The following is a 24400-nucleotide window of genomic DNA, read 5'->3' as shown; positions in this document are numbered from 1 at the left end:
ATGCTAAAGAGATCTGGAGATGCGTCTCCTCTCCTCTATAAGGGCAGAAGAGTCTCGATATTTCCGGACTACACCACGGCTGTGGCCAAGAAGCGGGCTAGCTTCGGAGATGTGAAGCGCCAGCTGCGCGCCTGTCCCGGCGTGAAGTATGGTCTCATCTACCCTGCGGTTCTGAGACTGACCCTGCCGGACAGCTCCACACACAGGTTTGAGGACCCGGCTGTTGCAGCCGATTTCATCAAAAACAGGGTGAAAAAAGCTGTCATGCCACCGCCGGGTCTGTAGCTCAAAATATCAGTTGGCTGGTCTGGTTAGCAGGCTAGTTAGCGGGCTAGCTGGTAGGCAGATTAGCTAGTGAAGTTGGTCTTGCAGTGCTCATTGTCGACATTTGAACGCAGCTGTTTTTTTATTTTCAGTACATGTTGGAGAGTGAAGCTAGCCTTGCAGTGCTCATTGTTGACACTTGAATGTAGTGGGTTTTTTATTTTTATTTTCAATACATGTTGATGAGTATACAGCGGACTACTCACATTAAGGTGATATAATGTGGAGATATATTTTATTCCACTTACATTACTGCCTACTATTTGTGTCATTCTCATTTCATTTTGTTTTGATCTGAGCTGCCTGCACTGCCAGTATTTGGTTGTTTACATGGTTGAAGTTCAATTTTGCCACTTTATAGATTTTGTACCTCTCTTAACTGAGTTAGTTTTCCTCGGGTCCTAATGTTATTAGAGACCGACTTATGCACATTTGCTTTATTCTAGTTCAATGGTCACAAATCTCAGGTAGCTAAGAGTAAGCTAGCTAAGTTGGTATGCGTTGCTCTAAAGGTTTTTTGTATTTAGGGGTTTGCTTGCATCTCAGTTGGGGAGATGCTTCGGCAAGAGGGATTTTGTGGGAGGGTTTTTTTCCTTCTGTATTTGTGTTTTGTTTTCTTGTGTTTTGTCACTTGTTTTTGTTTTTTGAATTTGCACTATTGAGGTCAGCCAAAATATTTAATTTGCATTATGCCTTGTCCTTAACATGTCCTCTCTCTCTTAAGACATGACTCAGCCTGACGTAGCTCATCCTGCTGGAGGGAATGGTTTTAATTTTCTCACTTGGAATTGTAGGGGCATTAACAACCCAGTTAAATGCAGTAGGGTTCTCCACCACCTCCATCAGTTGAAAGCTCACATTATCTTCCTCCAAGAAACTCATCTCAAGGTATCACAACACTCAATACTTAGGTGCAGATGGGTGGGTCAGGTGTTCCATTCCTCATTTCAGAGTAGGTCAAGAGGGGTGGCTATCTTACTTCACAAATCAGTACCTTTTACATGTTCTAATGTGATAGCTGATCCCAATGGTAGATATGTAATTGTCAGTGGTAGGTTATTCGATACGAAGGTGGTTCTTGTTAATGTTTATGGTCCTAATTGGGACAATGGTGATTTTTTCAAATCGGTTTTCTCCACACTCCCTGATATGTCCTCCCATATGCTGATCATAGGCGGTGACTTTAACTGCTGGTTGGACCCACATTTGGATCGATCCTCCACTAAATCTACTACTTTATCAACCTCAGCTGGGGTTGTCCGTACCTTTATGTCTGATTTCGCTGTTTCAGACCCTTGGAGAACATTTAATCCATCTGGGAGGGCATACTCTTTTTTCTCTTCGGTACACCACACTTTTACGCGCATAGACTACTTCCTTGTAGATGATAGACTTCTCCATTGCATATCTTCGTGCTTATATAATCCAATTGTGGTTTCGGACCATGCCCCTGTCACTATGGGAGTAGTCTTTCAAACAGCTAATAATCAGAGACCGCCTTGGCGGCTTAACACTCAATTACTCAGTAACGAAAATTTTATTAACTTTGCTCCGGCCCAAATTGACTTTTTTATGGATACAAATAGAACCCCAGGTATCTCTGCGTCTACCCTATGGGAAACTTTGAAAGCTTATCTTAGAGGTGAAATTATTTCCTACACCACATATGAGAACAAACTTAAAAAAGATAAATTGTCCATGCTAACACGCCGCATTGCCCAATTAGATAACGCATATTCCGTTTCACCATCTCCAGATATTTATAAGGAGCGCTCAACTTTGCAAGCAGAATTTGACACTTTGCTAACAGATCAAGTTACTGAGCTGCTTGTCAAGTCTGGGAGCACCTACTATGAACAGGGAGACAAAGCCAGTAAGTTATTAGCACACAAGTTGCGTTAAGTTTCATCATCACATCAAATTCCCAAAATTCATACATCATCCGGAATATCATTAGACCCTAGGGAGATAAATGATGAGTTCAGAAGTTTCTACCAGTCTCTATATACTTCTGAAAGTGATGCTGATTTATCAGAATTTGATGACTTTTTCCACTCCCTTGATGTACCTTTAGTCAACCAGGATTTGGTTAAAGAATTAGAACAACCAATCACTGTTGAAGAACTGTCTAGAGCTGTCAAATCCCTTCAATCCGGGAGAAGCCCAGGGCCTGACGGTTACTTGACAGAGTTTTATAAAAAGCTTTTCCCCAAAATAGCCCCTATTCTAATTGAAATGTATAATGAAGCATTTGTTAATGGTATTCTTCCACAGACTCTCACTCAAGCGACTATCTGTTTAATTCTTAAAAATAATAAAGACCCTCTTGAATGTGCATCATATCGTCCAATTAGCCTGTTAAATGTTGACTATAAGATTTTAGCCAAACTTCTGGCAACACGCCTGGAAACCGTTCTCCCATCGATTATCTCTCCTGATCAAACAAGATTTATTAGAAATAGACATTCATTCTTCAATCTTAGGCGACTATTTAATATCATGTACAATTCCTCTGACACCAACACCTCGGAGGCCATTATATCCCTGGACGCGGAGAAGGCGTTTGACAGGGTGGAGTGGAAGTACCTTTTCTATACACTAAATAAATTCGGCTTTGGTTCAAAATTCACTACTTGGGTAAGACTTCTGTATGCGTCCCCCCAAGCCTCTGTCAGGACTAATAACACTCAATCAGGCTGTTTCCCTCTGCAACGGTCAACACGCCAGGGTTGCCCTCTAAGCCCTTTATTGTTTGCTCTCACCATAGAACCCCTTGCAATAGCACTTCGTTCCAACCCTCTTATCAAAGGTATAGTTAGATACGGACATGAGCACAAGGTGTCTTTATATGCAGATGACTTATTGCTATACACATCTAATCTTTCTGTTTCTGTTCCTGCTGCCCTTGCTACTATTACATCCTTTGGTCATTTATCAGGGTATAAACTGAATCTCAGTAAAAGCAAATTGATGCCGCTTAATGTGACCGCGGAAAAATTCCCATTACATACCTTGCCATTCAAAGTTGCTCGTAGTTGTTTCACTTATCTTGGTGTACAGGTCACGAGTCGATTTGAAAACCTTTTTCGGGCCAACTTTTCCTCGCTTTTAACCCGCACTAAGGATGATTTTGAACGCTGGTCAGTGATGCACCTCTCTTTAGTAGCGAGAATTAATTCTGTTAAAATGAACACACTCCCTAAATTTTTATATCTCTTTCAGTGCCTACCGATTTTTCTTCCCAACACATTTTTCAAAAAAATAGACGGCCTAATTCTACCTTTCATATGGGATAAGAAGACTCCTAGGATACGAAAACAGCTCTTGCAGAGACCCAAGTCAGACGGAGGTATGGCGCTACCAGATTTTAGATTTTATTATTGGGCGGCTAATCTTAGGGTCATTCAGTTCTGGTTGCGAGGTGGAGAGATGTCCCCGTCCCCAATTTGGTTAAAGATGGAAGCTGCTTCGTCTGTACCGGCATCATTGTCTTCCCTCGCTCACTCCTCCATTACAGGCCCTTATTCCTCTTTCACCAAGAATGTGTGTGTCAAAACAACACTGAGGATCTGGAATCAATTTAGACACCATTTTGGGTTTCAGACAACCTCTCTTTCTGCTCCGGTGGCCTCGAACCCTGCTTTTGCCCCATCTATGGTTGATAGTGCTTTCTCAATATGGTCTAGTCTTGGTATAAAAAGGTTTAAAGATCTCTACATTGACAATACATTTAGTACGTTTGAGCAACTAGCAGTTAAATTTGGTCTTCCCAGGCATCATTTTTTTAGATTTTTACAGATCCGGAGTTACGTCCGCAATTTGGATCCTCATTTCCCCACCCTTCCTGGTGAAACACAGATTGACACCTTTCTTACCCCGCTTCCCACTCTGAAAGGTACCTTGTCAATAATTTATAGACAAATTTGTTCTTTAAGAATTGCCTCACTTAATGACATTAAATCCTCATGGGAGGAGGAACTGGGGGAGGGAATATCTGATGGGCTGTGGGAGAGGGCACTCGGAAGGGTACATACCTCTTCGGTCTGCGCCCGACATGGTCTCATTCAATGCAAAATCATTCATAGAGCTCATTGGACCAAAGTGAGACTAGCGAAAATTTACGAAGACATAAATCCTAACTGTGTGAGGTGTAACCAGTCTCCTGCTAATCATGTGCACATGTTTTGGTGTTGCTCATCTCTTGATGGTTTTTGGAAAGATATTTTTAGCACACTTTCAGAAGTATGTGACACACAGATCAAGCCAGACCCTTTTATTGCGCTATTTGGGGTGCCCTCGCCCACATTGCAACTGACCAGTATTAATAAGGATTTTATTGCCTTTGTTACCCTGTTGGCGAGACGATTGGTTTTGCTTAGTTGGAAATCCTCTGTACCCCCTTCTCATGCTCTTTGGATTAAGTCTGTTTTAAATTGTATAAAGCTGGAAAAAATTAGGCACACACTCAAAGGGTCTCTAAACAAATTCTGGGCAATGTGGACCCCCTTCTTTTCGTATGTTAAGCGACTTCATTTCCCTGTTATTCCAGAGTGATGTGTGTGTATATATATATATATATACATATTTTTTCCTTTTTATTGATGTCCTTGTTGGATGGAGGAGGGGGCGTGGCAAGCTCCGGTGATGAAGGAGGCAGGGTGTATGTGTACATGATGTCTGTGAGGGACTGTGCTGGGTTGGCTGGCCTGCGGACAAGTGCATTGGAATATGTGTACTTGTATTTATTTATTTATTTATGTTATTTATTTATTTTAATTATTTTAGTTAATTTGTTTTGATTTGATTTGATTTTTTTTTTCTCCTTTGACGGTGTGTTTTTTTTCCTCATTGTATTCTGGTGTGTTAGTGTATTGTTGGATGTGTTTTGTGTTCATGCTGTACAACTTATGAGGACAATTATTTTGTATATGTTGATTGTGCGGAAAATTCAATAAGTTATAAAAAAAAAAAGAGAACTAGACCAAAGCCAGTTAGGTCACAAACTGGTCTCTATACATTTGTTTAAATACACAATCAAAATACATGATAAAAAGGAATACCATAGTGAGGTAATGAACTATTTTAATATTTTAAACAACATTGACATTTACATATACTTAGTCAATGATACATGTAATCCCATATCATTAGTGGGTATATGTAATGGTAATGGGTAGGGTAATGGGTATATGTGAACATGGTTACATTATTGTTATCAAGCTCTGGGTAACCAAGTCCAGAATCAACATCCTGTGCATCAATAGACTACTACCACAGTAATACCATCAGAATCATCACACTGTCATTCATCAAACTGCTCGTTTCTCTCATCATCTGACTCCCAAAGTTCAAAGTCCAGTTCTGGACCATCCTGCTGTTTTTGGTTACTGCAGGTCTGTAACCTGCACATGTCTGTGCATGGAAGTCCATTTGACAGGCACATGCAGCTTGGCATTTTGCATGAATGCACACACTTGGATGTTAGCATTTCCAAGACCACATCTGGTGCAGGTGGGGAGCGCATCTAGTAAATGGCCAGCTTGCCTTCATCTTCTGTCCATCCATACTCAGTAGGGCTTGGCACCACAGGGTTAGCCTGCAGACAGCACTTCCATATTGCTGCCTGATAGTTGGCTCGTTGAACATGCATAAAGAGACAGTCTCTACATGGTGGCAGCTGGCTGGACTCAACCTCTCCCCTTTTGGTGCAGAAGAGCTGGTAACGCAGTTTGTTCACCTCAGCAGTGCTGCTATTAGCAACATACATCCGACAGGTGAACTGCTCAATTGTCTGGAACAGCTCATCACTCACATTCCATTGTCTGTCCCAGTTGACTAAAAGTCTCTTGGCAGGAAGTGTGCTTTCTCACTATCTTCAGGGCATTCAGCTTCCCTCGACCAGCGAATGCACTGACAGTGTCGCAGCCTGTGAAGGCATGTAAGCCAATTAGGCTGTCACAGATGCTGTCTCCAAGTGAACTTGCCAGTTTGGTGATGTCGACAAACCGTGTGCGGTTCTGAGTCCCACACTTCTGGTAGATGGGACAGGTGATGTCCTTCTGGAAGCCAAGACAAAGCACCATGACATCAGTGTCCTCAGCTGTGATGATAACTGATTTTGAGCCCGCATTTGCTGCATGCAATGCATGCAGGAGCAGACGGGTGTCAGCTTCATGTGTGGAGTGCAGTTCTGCTGCTTCCTCACACCCATCTTCTGTCAACTTGTAGCAGGTTTCCTCACAGGTCATGTACAACACCTTGCCATGCAGCATAGCTCTGTATCGTGGGAGTTTCCACTCTTCCACCAGAAACTTGATGAGACTGGTCTTGTTGGAGGAACTGCACAGAAATTTTCTCCACTGCTGGACGTGGTGTCCCCCTGCAAGATTCTTGTCCTGGAGAGTGATGTCTCCACCCCGGTTCAGTCGTTCAGCATCTTTGATCGAAGTCTGGTGATAGACATCAAAAACAACATCAATCCTCCCACTCTGTGCTCCCTCATGGAGGACCTGGGTCAAGGCTGACTCTGCCACCTGTGCAAAGGTTTTGTTGTTGCCATTCATTTTTTGGACCAGGCTCATCCCATCAATGATGGAAGTAGATGGGATTGGGATGTCTTCTGCAGGAGATGCATTCTTCTCAAGCTCTCTGGCAAGTGCAGCCTTGTTTGTTTTTCGTAAGGACCCATCAGCATTTGCCAGTGCCCATGGTAGTGGGCCCAATGGGTAGGCAAGGACATCCTTCAGATTCACCTTCCTGCTTTCAGCCACCAGGATCATGTGACTGAAAAGGTTTCTATCTGCCTTCAGAACCACATCCTGTGCTTTCTTTCCATGAGCTTGTTTTGTGCTGACATTGGAGAATGTTTTCAGACTTTGCTTGGTCATTTTGTCGTGGAATTTCACAGGTGGTGGGTCTGCATCTAACCTTGTTTGCTGGAATGCTTGGTAGGCCTCTTCTCCTTTCTCAAGAGCTCTCAAGAGATCTATGGTCACATCAGGCGGAGCCATGTTGCCAGTGGAGAGGCTAACCAAATCAATCTCATCAGGGCAGGGGGCATAGGATTGAGCCAGTTATTCTCCATAAGGTCCATGAGAGACTGGACATCTGCTTCATCTCTCTTGATCCTTGGACTCTGTAGATGTGGATGAGACCATTTGCACCTGCCTTGACCTGTCAGGTCTCTCATCTGTCTGAGGTACATGCTTCTATACTCAGCTGTGAGATAATATTTGGTCACAGCTCCTGGCTTCAAGCTGAATCCCTTTGTCCCTCCAGCTGTTTGGGTGTCTTTGTTCACCGTTTCTTCTATAGCTTGGTCAACAGGGATTCGGCCAAAGGGATTGGTGGAGCCCAGTTGGACTGAGAAGCCTCCTTCCATGAATTCTGTGTACACATCTGGGTGTGTGATGGGCAGCTCAGACATCTGGGCGTAGTAGTAGGGGAGGTAGCGTGCATAATTCATCCTGTCATAAGCAAAGCACCATGGGATCATTGCTCGAATGCTAGCCAAGTGTAGCATCCAGTCTCCCTCTCTGGATGCTCGGATGAGCCCCAACAAGATTTCAACCATGTCCAAATAGGACATCCAGAAGTTCGAGAGGCTGCCGTTTCCACCTCTAAGGAACTCACGGTAGACTTCAAATCGATCCATGATGCGTGTACAAGAGCTGTTCTCGAGGACCTCCTTCAAAGCATGTTGTGAGACTTCTTTCCCAAGGCTGTCAATGGTCTTCAGTGTCTCATTCAGGTGAACCATGTCATTCCTGTGAGTTTCTTCCAACCAGGACAGGAAACCATTCAAGGTCAGTCGCATGAGAGCCTCATACAGGAGCTTGTGTAGTCGCACTGCCCTGTTGTACTTGCGGCCATCCATAACACCAGCAATTGAGCCTTCTGCAATCATGCCAGACTCAATGCAGAGGTCTTTGAGTCCAGCATCTTGGAAACACTTTCCTATTATTGCCAGCAGTGTGCAGATGGTGTGGAATACCCCAAGCCTAACGATGATATCATGGAACTTGTCATGGTGTTTCCATGTGATCTCGACAGCCTTCGCATACAGGGCTTGGTCAAAGACACAGACAATCTTCCTCAGGCCTAAGCACTGCATGATGCTCAGTGACTGGTTAAGCACCTCGTTGACAGTAGACATTTGTGTCGCTGGAGCATTGATGGTAGGCAGATAGCCTATATTGTCGGGGATGACCGTCATCTCTCCTCGAGTCAGGATGTTGAAGCCTGTCCAGCTGCTGACTGACTGTTCTTCTTGTTGTGACATGCGTGCTAGGACCCAAAGAAGGTTTTTCTCTCTGGCAAGCTTAGTATTGGCTGCAGTATCGGCATCTTACTTTTTGCTTTGTGGTGGCCCTACCCGTTGTCCAGCATTGTAAGTTGGTAACATTGGTGGGGGTCCATCAATGCTTCTCTTCTTTGTTTTGGGAACAGTGGGCATGGGTTGGACAGGAAGTGGGTTGACTGGCTTTGCTTGCACAGCAATCCCATTGACTCTGTGAGATGTTCCCTCACCACTGACAGTTTCTTCAAGACGGTCGATATTGTCCCAGGCTAAAGTTGTGAATATGCCAGGATGGATGTTAGCTGGAAGGGCAATGCCACTCCCTGATGATGAGAGTTTCTGGAGACACAGGGCAGTGTTGATCTCTTCCATCTGTGAATAGGACACACTGTGACCAAGTCGGTTGAGGATTTTTATCAACTCTACATTTCCTGTCAACGATTTGACACTGAATGGCAGAACAATGTGCTTGGAAGGCTTGGTATTTCCACATGTCACTGCATATACTATGTCATGGCCAAATGACTGCAGAAGGCACTGCACTCTCTGGGATGCATGATCAGGATCATTTGAGCCTGTGAGTAGAGAGTACAGGAAGATAATGAGCGACTCTGGAATGGTAGGACATTCTGCTTCTGGTTTGACTTCAGGCGGCCAGGTTTGAGGAACATCTTGACTTTTAATGTCTGCTCTCAATTTGATGGCTGCTTTGGCTATAACATCTTGTGCACTGACACTTTTCAGGGTCTGCAGCTCCCTTTTGAGAGACTGATTTTCTTTGGCAAGTTCCCTCATGGACAAGTTATCGGGATAGAGGAGGAATTTTCCTTTCTCATCAGGGAATATCTGCAAGGCTCCAGCAAACTCACTCTCCAGGTTTCGCCTTATGTGCTTCTTGGTTGATTCCTTGACTTGGGCAATGCCTTGGGAGTTCATTGAAGCTACCAGTCTAGAAGAGAGATCAGTCATTGTCATCACTTGAGGATTGCCAAAAAGCTCCATCCTGATGAAGAGGAACAGCTCATTGTATGCCTTATTCACAGCAGCTTCATACTGGGCTGCAGCATCATCATCTTCATTGCTGGCAACCTCTCCTTTGGAAACCTCGTCTTTGGTGTAAAGTCTATAGCATGACCTGTGGTAGTGCCCTTCAGCTGCTACAAGGTCTCTACTCACAATGGCAAGGATTCTGCTGTCCCTTTTCTTTGTGGCTGCACTCCTGATCTTTGTATCAGCTCGCAGTTCTCGACACTGCACCAGTACTTCTCTCGTATTCTGTCTCTTGGAATATTTGCTGTTTTTCTGACAAAATATGCACTCTGCATCATAAGTCCTAGATGTACTTGGAGCATGTCGAGCTACTCTCTTAGATTGTTTCTCTTCAGCAGAGACACAACTTTTCTTTTCTTTTGCAAGGAGGCCATCAAAAATTTGCTTCATAGTGAAGATACTGCGACACTTTCTGTGGTAGTAGATTGCTGGAATCTGTCCCTCAGGAATGTCTTTTGCCAGTTTCAAAACTGGTGCATGATTTGGTATCTGAGCTGCCCTGAGCAGAGTTCTCCATGAGTCGACACTTTGTAGTGAAACCAGCTTATCTGTATCATCAGAACAGTGGATAATGCACTCCACCCGTGGGCGCTTTGGTATTGGGTAAAAACTTGCTTGTTCACCAGTGGCCATATTCAGTCAGTTTTCACCTGCCACATACAAACAAATACATGTAACTTAGGTGTATGAACACTACTAAAACAAAGTTTACTTTGCTTCACCAGCGTCATATTACCATTATTTATCTTACATAGCCACAAATAGATACATTACCTAGTTGCTATGCAACAGCTGTATTTTGTCCACATGATGCCGCTAAAATCAACACAAGATGAAAGTTCCTCGTAGCCACTTTAACTAATCATATTAACATATACATTAAAAGAACATGCTAACATTATGGGAAATTAGCTTACAATCTTCTCCAGAGTGAGACAAGAAGATAGATACCAGTTTCCTCTATATGTGTTTAGTAGAAAGCTATCTGGCTGCACGTTAGCCTAGCTTAGCACAATAAATGGAAGTACACAGTACTGGTTATCCTTGGTTGTTGGCCAACTAAGAACTGTCCCAGAGTTTAAGCTAGGCTAATCAGTACCAGGGGTGTTGAAATGCTATATTTGTAAAAATCTGGGCAAATACACAATCGTGAGAGGCACAGAAACAGGTTTCCTGAAAGAAAAATGAAATAGCTACTCATTTGGAAAGGTTATCATGTATTATTTTACTTCTGTTAGTGTACCAAATAAAATGGCACCAGTGAAGTTGTGTCACCTTGGGTGATATCGATATCTGGTCTGACCCATGGACTAACTGGCTTTGGTCTAGTTAGTTTCTTAGTAATAATGCCCTTCTAATTTAAGGTTCACAATCACCTCACACAATGAAATAGTATGGGTATATTATACATTTCCTGAATCTTTACAGTCCTGTGAGTATTCCAGTTTTTGTGTTTTGTGTCCCTGATATTCCTAGATGCCACAGGGCTAAAAGAAAGTATATAGTTTAGGCGAACATTGCACAAAGATGTGTGTTATTGATGGGTTGAAGAGCTCAAGTGACCTCTATATTTGTGAGAAATATCCACAACAGGGCTTGAATGAAAGCTAAGAAGGTCCCCTTTAAAATGATACCAAAGACAATATTATAGAACATTGAAAAATGTCCTGACCATGAGGCTAAACCAGGATATGCACCAGCGTCTAAAATGCAATTTACTTTAGGGGGTGGTTAACTTCATGAGCTGATAACTGTGATACAGCTGCCACTCAGGAATGGTTATCATACCAAAATATCATCTACAGACATGGATCCTTTCAAAAATTACAAGTAAGTTTTGCCACCTTGAGTGTACCGAAATAGGAAATTTTGGGCTCTGGCCCATGGACTATAATGCACATTAACAGTGTGAGTGTTCTTCTTTAAGAACACCTGTGCTTTTCTAACAGTTTTTAATCTTCTTTGTTTCTCGTAATTTTTCTGTTTGACTCTCATTTTCTGCAGGCTGCATGCAGAGCTTAGGGAGTCAGTGGAAAAGCAGCTTCAGGCCCTGCCAGTAGCATCAAGAGGAGAGGGCAGCTCAATGGAGGAGGAGGGAGTCATCAAAAACCTTAAGGAACAAATCCAACTTTCTGGACAGGTAACTCTCCCCCTCTTTCCCCCCACTCACTATATAGAGACCTTGGTTTATGGGGTCGACACCTACACTACCGTTCAAAAGTTTGGGATCACCCAAACAATTTTGTGTTTTCCATGAAAAGTCACACTTATTCACCACCATATGTTGTGAAATGAATAGAAAATAGAGTCAAGACATTGACAAGGTTAGAAATAATGATTTGTATTTGAAATAAGATTTTTTTTACATCAAACTTTGCTTTCGTCAAAGAATCCTCCATTTGCAGCAATTACAGCATTGCAGACCTTTGGCATTCTAGCTGTTAATTTGTTGAGGTAATCTGGAGAAATTGCACCCCACGCTTCCAGAAGCAGCTCCCACAAGTTGGATTGGTTGGATGGGCACTTCTTGCGTACCATACGGTCAAGCTGCTCCCACAACAGCTCAATGGGGTTCAGATCTGGTGACTGCGCTGGCCACTCCATTACCGATAGAATACCAGCTGCCTGCTTCTGCTCTAAATAGTTCTTGCACAATTTGGAGGTGTGTTTAGGGTCATTGTCCTGTTGTAGGATGAAATTGGCTCCAATCAAGCGCTGTCCACTGGGTATGGCATGGCGTTGCAAAGTGGAGTGATAGCCTTCCTTATTCAGAATCCCTTTTACCCTGTACAAATCTCCCACCTTACCAGCACCAAAGCAACCCCAGACCATCACATTACCTCCACCATGCTTAACAGATGGCGTCAGGCATTCTTCCAGCATCTTTTCATTTGTTCTGCGTCTCACAAACGTTCTTCTTTGTGATCCAAACACCTCAAACTTGGATTCATCCGTCCACAACACTTTTTTCCAGTCTTCCTCTGTCCAATGTCTGTGTTCTTTTGCCCATCTTAATCTTTTTCTTTTATTGGTCAGTCTCAGATATGGCTTTTTCTTTGCCACTCTGCCCTGAAGCCCAGAATCCCGCAGCCGCCTCTTCACTGTAGATGTTGACACTGGTGTTTTGCGGGTACTATTTAATGAAGATGCCAGTTGGGGACCTGTGAGGCGTCTGTTTCTCAAACTAGAGACTCTAATGTACTTATCTTCTTGCTCAGTTGTGCAACGCGGCCTCCCACTTCTTTTTCTACTCTGGTTAGAGCCTGTTTGTGCTGTCCTCTGAAGGGAGTAGTACACACCGGTGTAGGAAATCTTCAATTTCTTAGCAATTTCTCGCATGGAATAGCCTTCATTTCTAAGAACAAGAATAGACTGTCGAGTTTCAGATGAAAGTTCTCTTTTTCTGGCCATTTTGAGCGTTTAATTGACCCCACAAATGTGATGCTCCAGAAACTCAATCTGCTCAAAGGAAGGTCAGTTTTGTAGCTTCTGTAACGAGCTAAACTGTTTTCAGATGTGTGAACATGATTGCACAAGGGTTTTCTAATCATCAATTAGCCTTCTGAGCCAATGAGCAAACACATTGTACCATTAGAACACTGGAGTGATAGTTGCTTGAAATGGGCCTCTATACACCTATGTAGATATTGCACCAAAAACCAGACATTTGCAGCTAGAATAGTCATTTACCACATTAGCAATGTATAGAGTGTATTTCTTTAAAGTTAAGACTAGTTTAAAGTTATCTTCATTGAACAGTACAGTGCTTTTCCTTCAAAAATATGGACATTTCAATGTGATCCCAAACTTTTGAACGGTAGTGTATGTGACAAATGATATATCACTATGTATTACATGTAACATGTATACACTGGCTTGGTCCCAAGGCAGGACCAAGTCAGTTTTCCATGTCACAAGTAGGGCTCTCACAGTTATTACATAATCGCTTGATCGCAACTATTTGACCTGACCGCGATCATTTTGCATAATCGTTAGAATCGTTCCCATTCATTTGTATAAAAACAGCTGGATGAAACTAACAGAAATGTCATATTTCCATCAGTATTTCCATGTCGTTTTCCACCGTTTGTTGTTTGACTGGCACTCTTTTAATGATGTCATCCTGGCACGAGTGGTGAATTAGCGCAAACAAACTGTTGAGACGCTTATTCTATAATATTCGATGACTGCATTTCGACGAGCATCTGTTGACATTAACATCATGGACATAGTCGCAAAGCCAAACACCCCAGCACCGCTTTGGGAACGTTTTGGTTTTTAGCCAAATGAAAAAGGAGAGCCCAATAACTTGGAGGAGGCGATTTGTTGGATTTGCAGCAAAAATGGTGGTCAAAAAAGCGCCAATACCACAAATTTAAAAAACCACCTACGGATCCACCACCCCACCCATTTCACCGAACTTGGAAAGACAGATGGCTCAGAAAATAGGGTAATTGGCCAAGTACAATTTGGGAGGAAAAAAAGGGGGAAAAAGCAACAAAAAAAAAGACAAATCGTTAATCATGATTATTTTTGTGACAATCGTCAACTAAAATGTCATGATCGTGACTGCCCTAGTCACATGTAAGTCTCGTGTCTTGGCACTCAAATCCAAAAGCAGTTTGTGCTCCTCATCCAAATTAATGACATATCAAAATTTAACTATTGAGTAATAGCTAATATACTGTTTACACAAATCATGAATGCTTTTTAAAATTTGTATTTATTACAGATTGATTTGAAGTGGGCCTGTAATTAGGAAAATGATGAGTTGATTGGCTGCACACATTTTAAAAGCATTTCCAAATCCAAGTGAAGTCACGAGTCATTGGTGAATTCAAAGTTGAGTTGCAAGTCTTTTTCAATTTTGTCAAGTCCAAAGTCATCAAATTTTTTTGGGGGGGGGGGTTCCCCCTTTTTCTCCCCAATTGTATTCAGCCATTCACCCCACTCTTCCAAGCCACCCTGATCGCTGCTCCACCCCCTCTGCTGATCTGGGGAGGGCTGCAGACTACCACATGTCTCTTCCAATACAGCCACTTCTTTTCAACTGACAGTGAGGAGTTTTGACCGGGGTACGTAGCACATGAGAGGATCACGCTATTCCCCCCCAGTCGCCCCCCCCCTCCCGAACAGGTGTCCCGACCAACCAGAGGAGGCACTAGTGCAGCAACCAGGACACATACCCACATCCGGCTTCCCACCAACAGACACGGCCAACTGTGTCTGCAGGGACACCCGACCAAGCCGGAGGTAACACAGGGATTTGAAGCAGCGATCCCCATGTTGGTATGCAACAGAATAAACTGCAATGCCACCCGGACGCCCCAAAGTTATCACATTTTTGACCTGAATCTGACTCAAGTCCAAGTCGTGTGACTTGAGTCCATACCTCTGATACACTGTGTGTACAGGTGTTTTAGCCATACATTCCTGCGTGTTTATGTGTACACAGGAACGGGAGCAGGCTATGGAGCTGTGGCAGACGGCTGCTCAGGAGCTGGATCGTCTCAAGCAACTCTACCAGCAGACTGTCTCTGATGGACAGATCCATGCTGCTCACCAACAGCAGCTCAAGGTACTTGTCATGTTGACCTGCCCAGTCTGTGTCAAGACATCGGCAACGCTGGTCCACCTCTGCCTCTCACCGACCACTAGGTGGAACCAGTATCATCAAATTGAAGTTGAATACAGATGAGGCTCAACTAGTGTTTGATAGAAACAGGCAATAATTGCAATAATTTTGTTTTAATTTATGCTTTTTTTTTCTCCACAGGATCAGCTCATTCAGTTCCAGCAGCATGGCCACCAACTTCAACTGGCCAATCAAAAGTTGAAATCTGTGAGTGATGTCCAGTTAACAGCTTATTAAATGGTTACCCTGGTATTAGTCATTAAACTCCACATGCTGTGCTTTTCTTCAAAATTAACCTTCAGAAGGTAATGTATTTTGAATCTAATAGTGAAGCACAGTTTCTTAATCACTTTGCTGGCCAAGGAGAAAGGCTTTAGTCCTATTATGCTGATTATATCTGACGGGTAATCCTTTACCTAATTTAGCTTCTTGAGTGTTAGGCACACTCTAGCTCTTCCCTGTCTACCCACACACACACACACACACACACACACACACACTTGCTCAGCCTGTCAGGACTTTGGAGTCTGTATTAGACAGCCTCATACCTTATTTACTGTGGCTCAACTTACCTTGGAGAAAAGGCTTAAGAGTGTGTTGCTTGTGTAATTTGTGCTCACACAAACACACATTCATAGACATGCACACTTGTCACCTTACAGCACTGTACAATGTGTGTGAATGGAGGGTAACACAATATCACTCTGATGCATTTTTAAAGAAGGGCAAGCCTTGGGCTTTCCTCTCTGTCTTTTTAGTCTTCATACTGGCAGGCTTTTGCAGTCCCTGTCTGATGAGCGTGACTGACTTTGTATAAGTATGTGGCAGATAGACTCTTCATAGGGTTTCTGCTATAAGACGAAGAGGAGGAGGGATTTTTGGGGGTTAAAAAAATAGTTAGTTTTGTTCTAAAGTTAGGTTTGTGTCTGTAAAGTTATGCCCCACCGACGGTGCTCATGTCTCTCTTGCCACACTCAGACCAACCAGCAGTTCTTGACCACGGTGACAGAGCAGAGCATGGATACAGAGGAGTTGCGCAGCCAGCTCAGGTAACAGTGAAATCTTTGGATCCAAAGCCAACTCAGAAGATCCTCCTCTTTAAAGCTATTACTTTAAGAGCACTTTAAGAGTGAAATTAGAACTCAAGGTAAGCTTTTTAGTCAAACAACTCAAACAGTAGTTTTAAAAGTAGACAGTACTGTAGTCCTTAAAATTTCAATTTAGGGGTGTCCGGGTGGCGTGGCGGTCTATTCCATTGCCTACCAACATGGAGATTGCGGGGTCGAATCCCCGTGTTACCTCCGGCTTGGTTGAGCATCCTACAGACACAATTCCCCGTGTCTACAGGTGGGAAGCTGGATGTGGGTGTGTGTCTTGGTCACTGCACTGGTGCCTCCTCTGGTTGGTCAGGGCGCCTGTTTGGGGGGGAGGGGGAACTGGGGGAAATAGCGTGATCCTCCCACGTGCTACGTCCCCCTGGTGGAACTCGTCACTGTCAGGTGAAAAGAAGTGGCTATTGACTCCACATGTATCGGAGGAGGCATGTGGTAGTCTGCAGCCCTCCCCGGATCGGTAGAGGTGGTGGAGCATTGACCAGGATGGCTCGGAAGAGTGGGGTAATTGGCCGAATACAATTGGGGAGAAAAAGGGGGGAAAAAATCCAAAAAGGAAAAAGTCAATTTAGCGGATTAACTAAATTGACAATAAATAGAAATTTTTCAGTGTGGAAAGATACCCCTCCAGATAAGTTGGTAATAGGTTTAAACATAATTTATCATTCATTATTCAACTGAATGACTACTGATATTTCCAAAAGCCTTAAAGGATAATTCCGTTTGTTTACAACCTGGCTGTTATTTTCATGGTTTTTGCAATCGTTATCAGGTACAATATAATTTTACTTGCCAGCGTTATTTTGCACACCAGACACATCTTCAGAACAGCGTCTTATAGTGCCACAGAATACAATCCTTAAACCTGTCCTTTCAACAACAAAAGAACCCCTAGTGCCTCAGTGACACTATGTACATGATTTCGCATTATCTAAGACTTATCAGTTGTGCTGGTGGGGTAATTTATTGATGGTTACTGCTACTTATGGTAAGTTGGATGGTCATTCCTGCAAGCTGAGCCAGGAAGTATCTTAGCAGTGTGATGGACCATTGAAAATATTGGACATTTAAGTTAATAACTTTGAAAGTGTACATTTGTTTCACTTCCAAATATGTGTTTTCAGATAATTGGGTTGATAATTGGGTCGGCACAGTGATGCAGTAGTTAGCGCGGTCGCCTCACAGCAAGATGGTCCTGGGGTCGACCCTAGGGTAGTCCAGCTTTTGGGGTCGTCCTGGGTCATCCTCTGTGTGGAGTTTGCATGTTCTCCCCATGTCTGTGTGGGTTTTCTTCAGGTGCTCGGGTTTCCTCCCACAGTCCAAATACATGTAGGTCAGGTGAATCGGCTGTACTAAATTGTCCCTAGGTGTGTGTGTGTGGGGGGGGGGCTGTGATGGACTGGCAGCCTGTCCAGAGTGTCTCCCCACCTGCCACCCAGTGACTGCTGGGATAGGCTCTGGCATCCCACGACCCTGAGAGTATGATAAGCGGTTTGGATGATGGATGGATGGATAATTGGGTTAAATTGGACTTGTTGAAACATTCGACGCCTGTATTCTGCAGCACTATAATGAACTGTAGCAAAGCCGAGTTCAGTCTTGCTGTCATGCCCAAGATCTCCACAATAAAGCTCGTGTGTTTAATGATATCGTAACTGATACGCACAATGGCAAAAACGACAAAAATAAGGCCCGGATTTTGAAAAAGCAGAATTATGCTTTAACTGCTTGTTGGATCTTTTTGTTCTCCTGGTGCAGGCAGGCAAAAGCTGACCTAAGGACAGCCACAGTCAAAGTGGAAGAAATGACCAAGCTGATGCAGAACGTCCAGGAGCAGATACAGATGCGGGTGGGAGAGAAATCAATGCTGTTCTCACAAATCAAGAATGGAGTAGACATTGAGGGGAAAAAAGAGCACACCCTGGAATGGGGAAAGAAAACTGAAACAAATTGAGTCTCATACAAAGAGTGCATTTACTTGCAAATGAGAAATCCATTCATGCCAATATTTTAAGCCAATATCCTGACTATTGCATACACATGCATATTGGTAATGTGATTACTTGAATAGCCGCGTCTGTATAATTATTTGCATAATTGCTGTATGCTCCATGGAAACAATGTACATATGAGCTGTTTCCTTTGATCTCTGCCCTTTAGCCTGTGCAATGGATTTTTTTATGTTACTGCACTACAAAATCAGCTTAGAATGGCTTTCATTTTAGTATTTATTACAACTGAAAGTAGACGGCACGTCAAGAGCTTGTGCAGTAAACCACTATGATCCCAAGCAGCCATGTTTGTTATCTGGGATATGAATCTGAAATAATTGGATTTTTAATATGTCGATTAAGACCTTGGCCTAATTTTGGAAATCTGATAAAGGCGTTCACATGACCCTTTCAATAATCACAGTGTTATCGTAATCAGGGGTAAGGTTAGTGTGTATGTAAACGCACCCAAAATGTCTGAACGCAATTCGGTGAAAAGGTTGTTGTATGAGGACTGTGTTTGTGGATGTCTATGTGTCTAGGAGGAACAAGTGCTGGAATGTCAGGGCCGAGAAGATGCTGCAGAGAGAAGGCTCCAGCAGCTTCAGTCAGCCTTAAACCAACTTGAGGCCAGGTGAACGCACACATACATGCACACATCTCATCATTCTTTTCACTGCTTCCAATTAATCCGATTGTTCTCTAACCTTGCCATGGACTTGTCTCGCCTTTTGCCTGGCAACAACTTTTTCCTTTTCCATGCCTTCACCCCCAGGCTAAAAGTAGCCTCTCAAGAGATGGAGGCAGTGCGTAGGGAGCAGACAGTGTGGGAGAGACAGGTGGGGGAGCTCCAGAATCGCTGCGTCTCCCTAGAGGAGGAGAAGTATGAGGCCCTGTCCAAAGTACGCGAAAGTGTTCAACTGGTGGAGGAGGTTACACTGCAGAAAGACCAGGTGCTTGAAGCTGCTCAAGTTCTCTCTCTGCTTATTTGACATGACAAAAACAAAACATTTGTGTTGCTAAATCATGGTCAGCATAAATGAATGAGTAAAACAAAACAAAGCAAATTAAGCCCTCTCTCTCATACAACCCTTACTCTCTCCCTCAGCCTTCTTTTGTATTAAGTCATGTTCTGTCTCACTCTGATGAGCTTTTACATCCCCATATTACTTTATCACTGTAAAGTCTTCGTATTTGTTTTTCTTTTTCTTTTTGTGTGTATGTGTGAGTGTGTGTTCCTGACTTATCCTATTTACATTTACATAAACATTTCAGGCTAAAGACCAGTTAATTGAGGACGTCTTGTTCAATTGGGGAGAAAAGCTGTGGCCCCAACTGGGAAAAAGCTGATTTTTCAGTTTTTTTGTGGAAAAAAAAAGCTGAGCCAGAAGGCAAAGCTCTCAATTTACCAGTTAATCTTCGTTCCAACCCTCACCTGTGGTCATGAGCTTTGGGTAGTGACCGAAAGGGTGAGATCGCAGATACACGCAGCTGAAATGAGTTTCCTCTGTAGGGTGTCTGGGCTCAGCCTTAGAGATAGGGTGAGGAGCTTGGACATCTGGAGGGAGCTCGGAGTAGAGCCGCTGCTCCTTCGCAATGAAAGGAGCCAGTTGAGGTGGTTTGGGCATCTGATTAGGATGCCTCCTGGGCGCCTTCCATTGGAGGTTTTCTGGGCACGTCCAACTGGGAGGAGACCCCGGGGTAGACCCAGAACTCACTGGAGGGACTACATGTCCAATCTGGCCTGAGAACGTCTTGGGATCCCCCAGGAGGAGCTTGAGGGCATTGCTGGGGAGAAGGACGTCTGGAGTGCCCTACTTAGCTTGCTGCCACCGTGACCCGACCCAAGAGAAGCGGCTGATGATGAGATGAGATGATTTTTCAGTCATTGGTTAAGGTTAGGCATGTAGTTCTGATGGTTAAGGTTAGGGTTAAGAGCTAAGGAATTGATGTAAGCCTATGTAATGTCCCCAGAAATGACGTAAGTAAACGTGTGTGTGTGTGTGTGTTCTCTTCTCAGGTGCTGTTGAGAGAGAAGCAGAAGCAGGAGGAGCTGGAGAAAACGAAGGAAGTCATCAAGCAGCTGATCCAGGATGCTGTTGTTCGGACCAGAAAAGAGGTTGAAGTGTCACTACACTCTGTCCAATACTATTGTCAAGTCAAGTCAATTTTATTTGTGTAGCTCAATATCACAAATTAAAAATTTGCCTCAAGGGGTTTAACGGCAACACAAAAAACAAACATTGTTTCAAAGACACTTCTGAGTCTCTGTCCTTTCTTTAGGTGAAATGTTACTGTCACTATGGCAGAATAATTTCAAGAAGATATTGTATTTGGGGCGGCACGGTGGACCAATGGTTAGCATTGTTGCCTAATTGCAAGAAGGACCTGGGTTCGAACCCCAGGCCGTTCTGTTGCAGGTCCTTTCTGTGTGTAGTTTGCATGTTCTCCCCGTGTCTGTGTGGGTTTCCTCTGGGTGCTCTGGTTTCCTCCCACCATAAAAAAAACATGCATGTTCGGGTTGATACTTCTGTCTGTGTCCATGACGAAGGCAATGGAAAGAAGAACTGGAGTTGGTCCCTGGGTGCTGCAGCTGCCCACTGCTGCTATACAAAAGGATGGGTTAGATGCAGAGAATGAATTCATTATAAGAATACAATTTGTTGTAATAATACAATGACAAAAATAAAGTGTCTTTCTTTTCTTTTCTTTTCTTTTTTCTAAAAAAAAATATAACTTGGAGTTGAACAGGGGAAAAATCTGGTTATATCTCAGCTCTACTTCTGGTCATACATCGACTATCACAATTACTGCTGTAGCATTCTCCAGTGTTTTTTTTTTTCCATTTTTTTTTTTCATTCAGTGTGTTGTGTCTGAAGCAATGGATTCTACCTACTGTCAGTGGTAGGCTCAGACAGAGATTAGTGTTCTATTAATGGGCCACCTCATTTAGCCCTGCATTCGTTACCATCCATCCATTATCCAAGCCGCTTATCCAACTTAGGGTCGCGGGTTGCTGGAGCCTATCCCAGCAGCCATTGGGCGGCAGGCGGGGAGACACCCTGGACAGGCTGCCAGTCCATCACAGGGCCGACACACACACACACACACACACCTAGGGACAATTTAGTATGGCCGATTCAACTGACCTACATGTCTTTGGACTGCGGGAGGAAACCAGAACACCCGGAGGAAACCCACGCAGACACAGGGAGAACATGCAAACTCCACACAGAGGATGGCCCAGGATGTTCCCCAAGGTTGGACTACCCCGGGGCTTGACCCTAAGACCTTCTTGTGCTGTGAGGTGACCGCACTAACCACTGTGCCACCATGTCGCCCTTCATTCGCTTAAACCTTTTAATTTAGCCTCGTGTACTGCTACCCGTCTCTGGTTGTCTTTAACCATGGGAAGCTATTGCCGGGAGTAAGTGGGCCTGCAATGGAAGTCAACAAGGACAGGCTTTGTGCCTTGCAATTTTGGCATACTTTGTATATTTGTATTAGAAAAAATGGAAGTCAATTTATGGAGCCCTCCCCTTAAGGTGGTTTCTCATCTTTATTGACCTGGAAACACAGGATCCATATTAACAAGGCATTGAGATCTTGTAAATTTGCCAGTTGTTTGTGTACAATGTATTTTTTGAACAATGTTCAATTTTTTGTACAGCACTTTTTTTTTTTACAAATATTATTATAACTATTATGGAACAATATTATGGGTGGCACGGTGGCACAGTGGTTGGCGCAGTCACCTTGCGGTGGAGGGGTGCTGGGTTCGAGCTCCAGGGTAGTCCAACCTTGGGGGGTCATCCCGGGTCGTCCTCTGTGTGGAGTTTGCATGTATTCCCCGTGTATGCGTGGGTTTCCTCCGGGGGCTCCGGTTTCCTCCCACAGTCCAAAGACGTGTAGGTCAGTTGAATTGGCCATACTAAATTGTCCCTAGGTGTGAATATGTGTGTGTGTGTGTGTGTGTATATGTGTGTATATGTGTGTGTGTGTGTGTCAGTGTCAGCCCTGTGACGGTCTGGTGGCCTGTCCAGGGTGTCTCCCTGCCTGCTGCCCAATGACTGCTGGAATAGGCTCCAGCATCCTGCGACCCTGAATAAGGAAAAGCAGTTTGGATAATGAATGAATGAATGTATTTTTTGATGTGCGATACTGTCTTAACAGATGGGACAAATAGACGGGGATTCCAATTTTTATATTACAGCAGTCATTGTGTACACTGTGACATTGTAGCATCTGTGTGTGTTCGTCAGGTTGAGGGAGTGCGTAAACAGTGTAACATTCAAATCCAGCGCATGGCTGAGGAGTTGTCTGCCCTGCAGCTGGTGAGGAACCTGTCACAGTACAAAATCCTGTCAAATCCACAATAAATTCTCTTTCACTTTCTGCCTGTCAACCTGTCTGACCCCCCCCCCATCCCCACCTTGATCACTCAAACGCTCTGTCTTCCTGATCTGCTTCTCTCAAGGAGTGTGCAGATAAGGAATCTCAGATACAGAAGTCCCTGCGAGAGAGGAAAGCTGTTGAGGAGGAACTGGAGAAGGTAAACCAATCATACTACAAATTGGAGGTTTGCAGCTCAAAGTCATTGAATATTTCCGGAAATTGTGTTTGGTCAAATGGATTTGGGTGAACTGAGACATCATGGTGGCCTCCTACTGTGTGTTTTTTTTTTAGGTATACAGAGAGGGCAGGGCAGAGCCAGAGTTCAGAAAAATAGATGCCCTCCACCAGAGGTGTCTAGATGCGGAGAGAATGAAAGAGGATATGGGCATCGCTTTACAGAGCACCCAGAACAAACTCAAGAAGACGGAGTTGGAGTAAGTGGACTTGTTTGTGCGCGTTTCACACTGAACCAAAACACTAGATGTTCATTTGCATCACCTTTGAGAAATGGCCTGTCAGTCCTAGGAAATCGGTCTTGGGTACTTCACAGCAGGGTTCTGGGTTCCTCATGCACTGGCACACCAATTTCCTGGACCCTTTTTATTTTGACATGTGCTACACAAAATTGCACCATTTTCATGTTCAAATTGTTGCATTTAAAACATGTATTTTTTTCTTTTAAGGAGTAACTGCACCCATTTGTTTTGTTTTTTTTTTTGAGGGGAAAAACTGAATTGCATAGTTTAATTTGTATGAAATTCATTAGCCCTGGATGAAATTTCGACGAAAATGCAACATTTCTCTTTGAATATGACAGTATTCACATTACTTGTTATGCATTTGCCAACATTTCACTCTTGCTTGTTGAGCTTTGCATGTGTAATATTTATGTGGCCAAGTCCTTCTGTCCACAGATGTCTTGCATTAAAAAAAAAAAGTTTGAATTATTGCTTGGCAATTACGGAAAATATCACGATAATCATAGGGTATTTTACACAATTATCTGCCTTAGACAAAATTACTTTATTTGTCATGGCCGCTCCTGATTCCAGCTACTCCAGCCCTGGTTTCCCTGTCTCATGTCTTGTCCTGCTCTGACAACACCATCTCAGCCCTGATTCATATTCAGTTTTCCTGTTATCCAGTTGCCCCGAAGCTGTTGTTGATTATTCAATCAAGTTTCTGTGTATTTAAGTTTGGCTGCTTAGTTGTCAGAGCGTTCCACGTCTGCACCATGTCACCACGATATTCTTGTTATATGTGTTCCTGATACCCTCATGTAAACGTTTTTGTTTCATCTGTTACTGCATTTGCATTTGGGTTCTCAATTCTTGCTCCAGCTGTGACAATATTCAAGAATCCAAGTGAGGTTCGTCACATTGAACTGTTTGATAATGTAAAGTGTAACATCAAAACAAAATAGTTTTTTCGAGGCATCTGGGTAGCGTAGTGGTCTATTTCGTTGCCTACCAACACAGGGAAGGCGGTTTGAATCCCCGTGTTACCACCGGCTTGGTTGAGTGTCCCTACAGACACAATTGCCATGTCTATGGGTGGGAAGCCGGATGTGGGTATGTGTCCTGGTCGCTGCACT

At 43.6% G+C, this 24400-nt stretch overlaps 1 protein-coding gene across 2 annotated transcripts in view; it reads left to right on the top strand.

The window, feature by feature from the left end:
* Window positions 1-24400, top strand: part of sclt1 (sodium channel and clathrin linker 1) — a 63738-nt gene that overhangs the window by 28583 nt on the left and 10755 nt on the right. For both annotated transcript variants that reach the window (XR_008810266.1, XM_056280631.1), the window contains exons 7-17: window positions 11678-11813; window positions 15129-15251; window positions 15450-15515; window positions 16287-16357; window positions 18179-18269; window positions 18954-19045; window positions 19187-19364; window positions 20432-20530; window positions 22674-22745; window positions 22889-22963; window positions 23098-23240. Coding sequence is in view for 1 of the 2 variants with exons in the window: in XM_056280631.1 (XP_056136606.1) it covers window positions 11678-11813; window positions 15129-15251; window positions 15450-15515; window positions 16287-16357; window positions 18179-18269; window positions 18954-19045; window positions 19187-19364; window positions 20432-20530; window positions 22674-22745; window positions 22889-22963; window positions 23098-23240 (1146 nt within the window). In the remaining variant the exon portion in view is untranslated. The remainder of the gene's footprint in view (window positions 1-11677; window positions 11814-15128; window positions 15252-15449; window positions 15516-16286; window positions 16358-18178; window positions 18270-18953; window positions 19046-19186; window positions 19365-20431; window positions 20531-22673; window positions 22746-22888; window positions 22964-23097; window positions 23241-24400) is intronic.

The sequence above is a fragment of the Lampris incognitus genome, chromosome 5, assembly GCF_029633865.1.
Source record: "Lampris incognitus isolate fLamInc1 chromosome 5, fLamInc1.hap2, whole genome shotgun sequence".
Lineage (NCBI taxonomy): Eukaryota > Metazoa > Chordata > Actinopteri > Lampriformes > Lampridae > Lampris > Lampris incognitus.
This window is presented reverse-complemented; position numbering and strand designations above follow the sequence as displayed.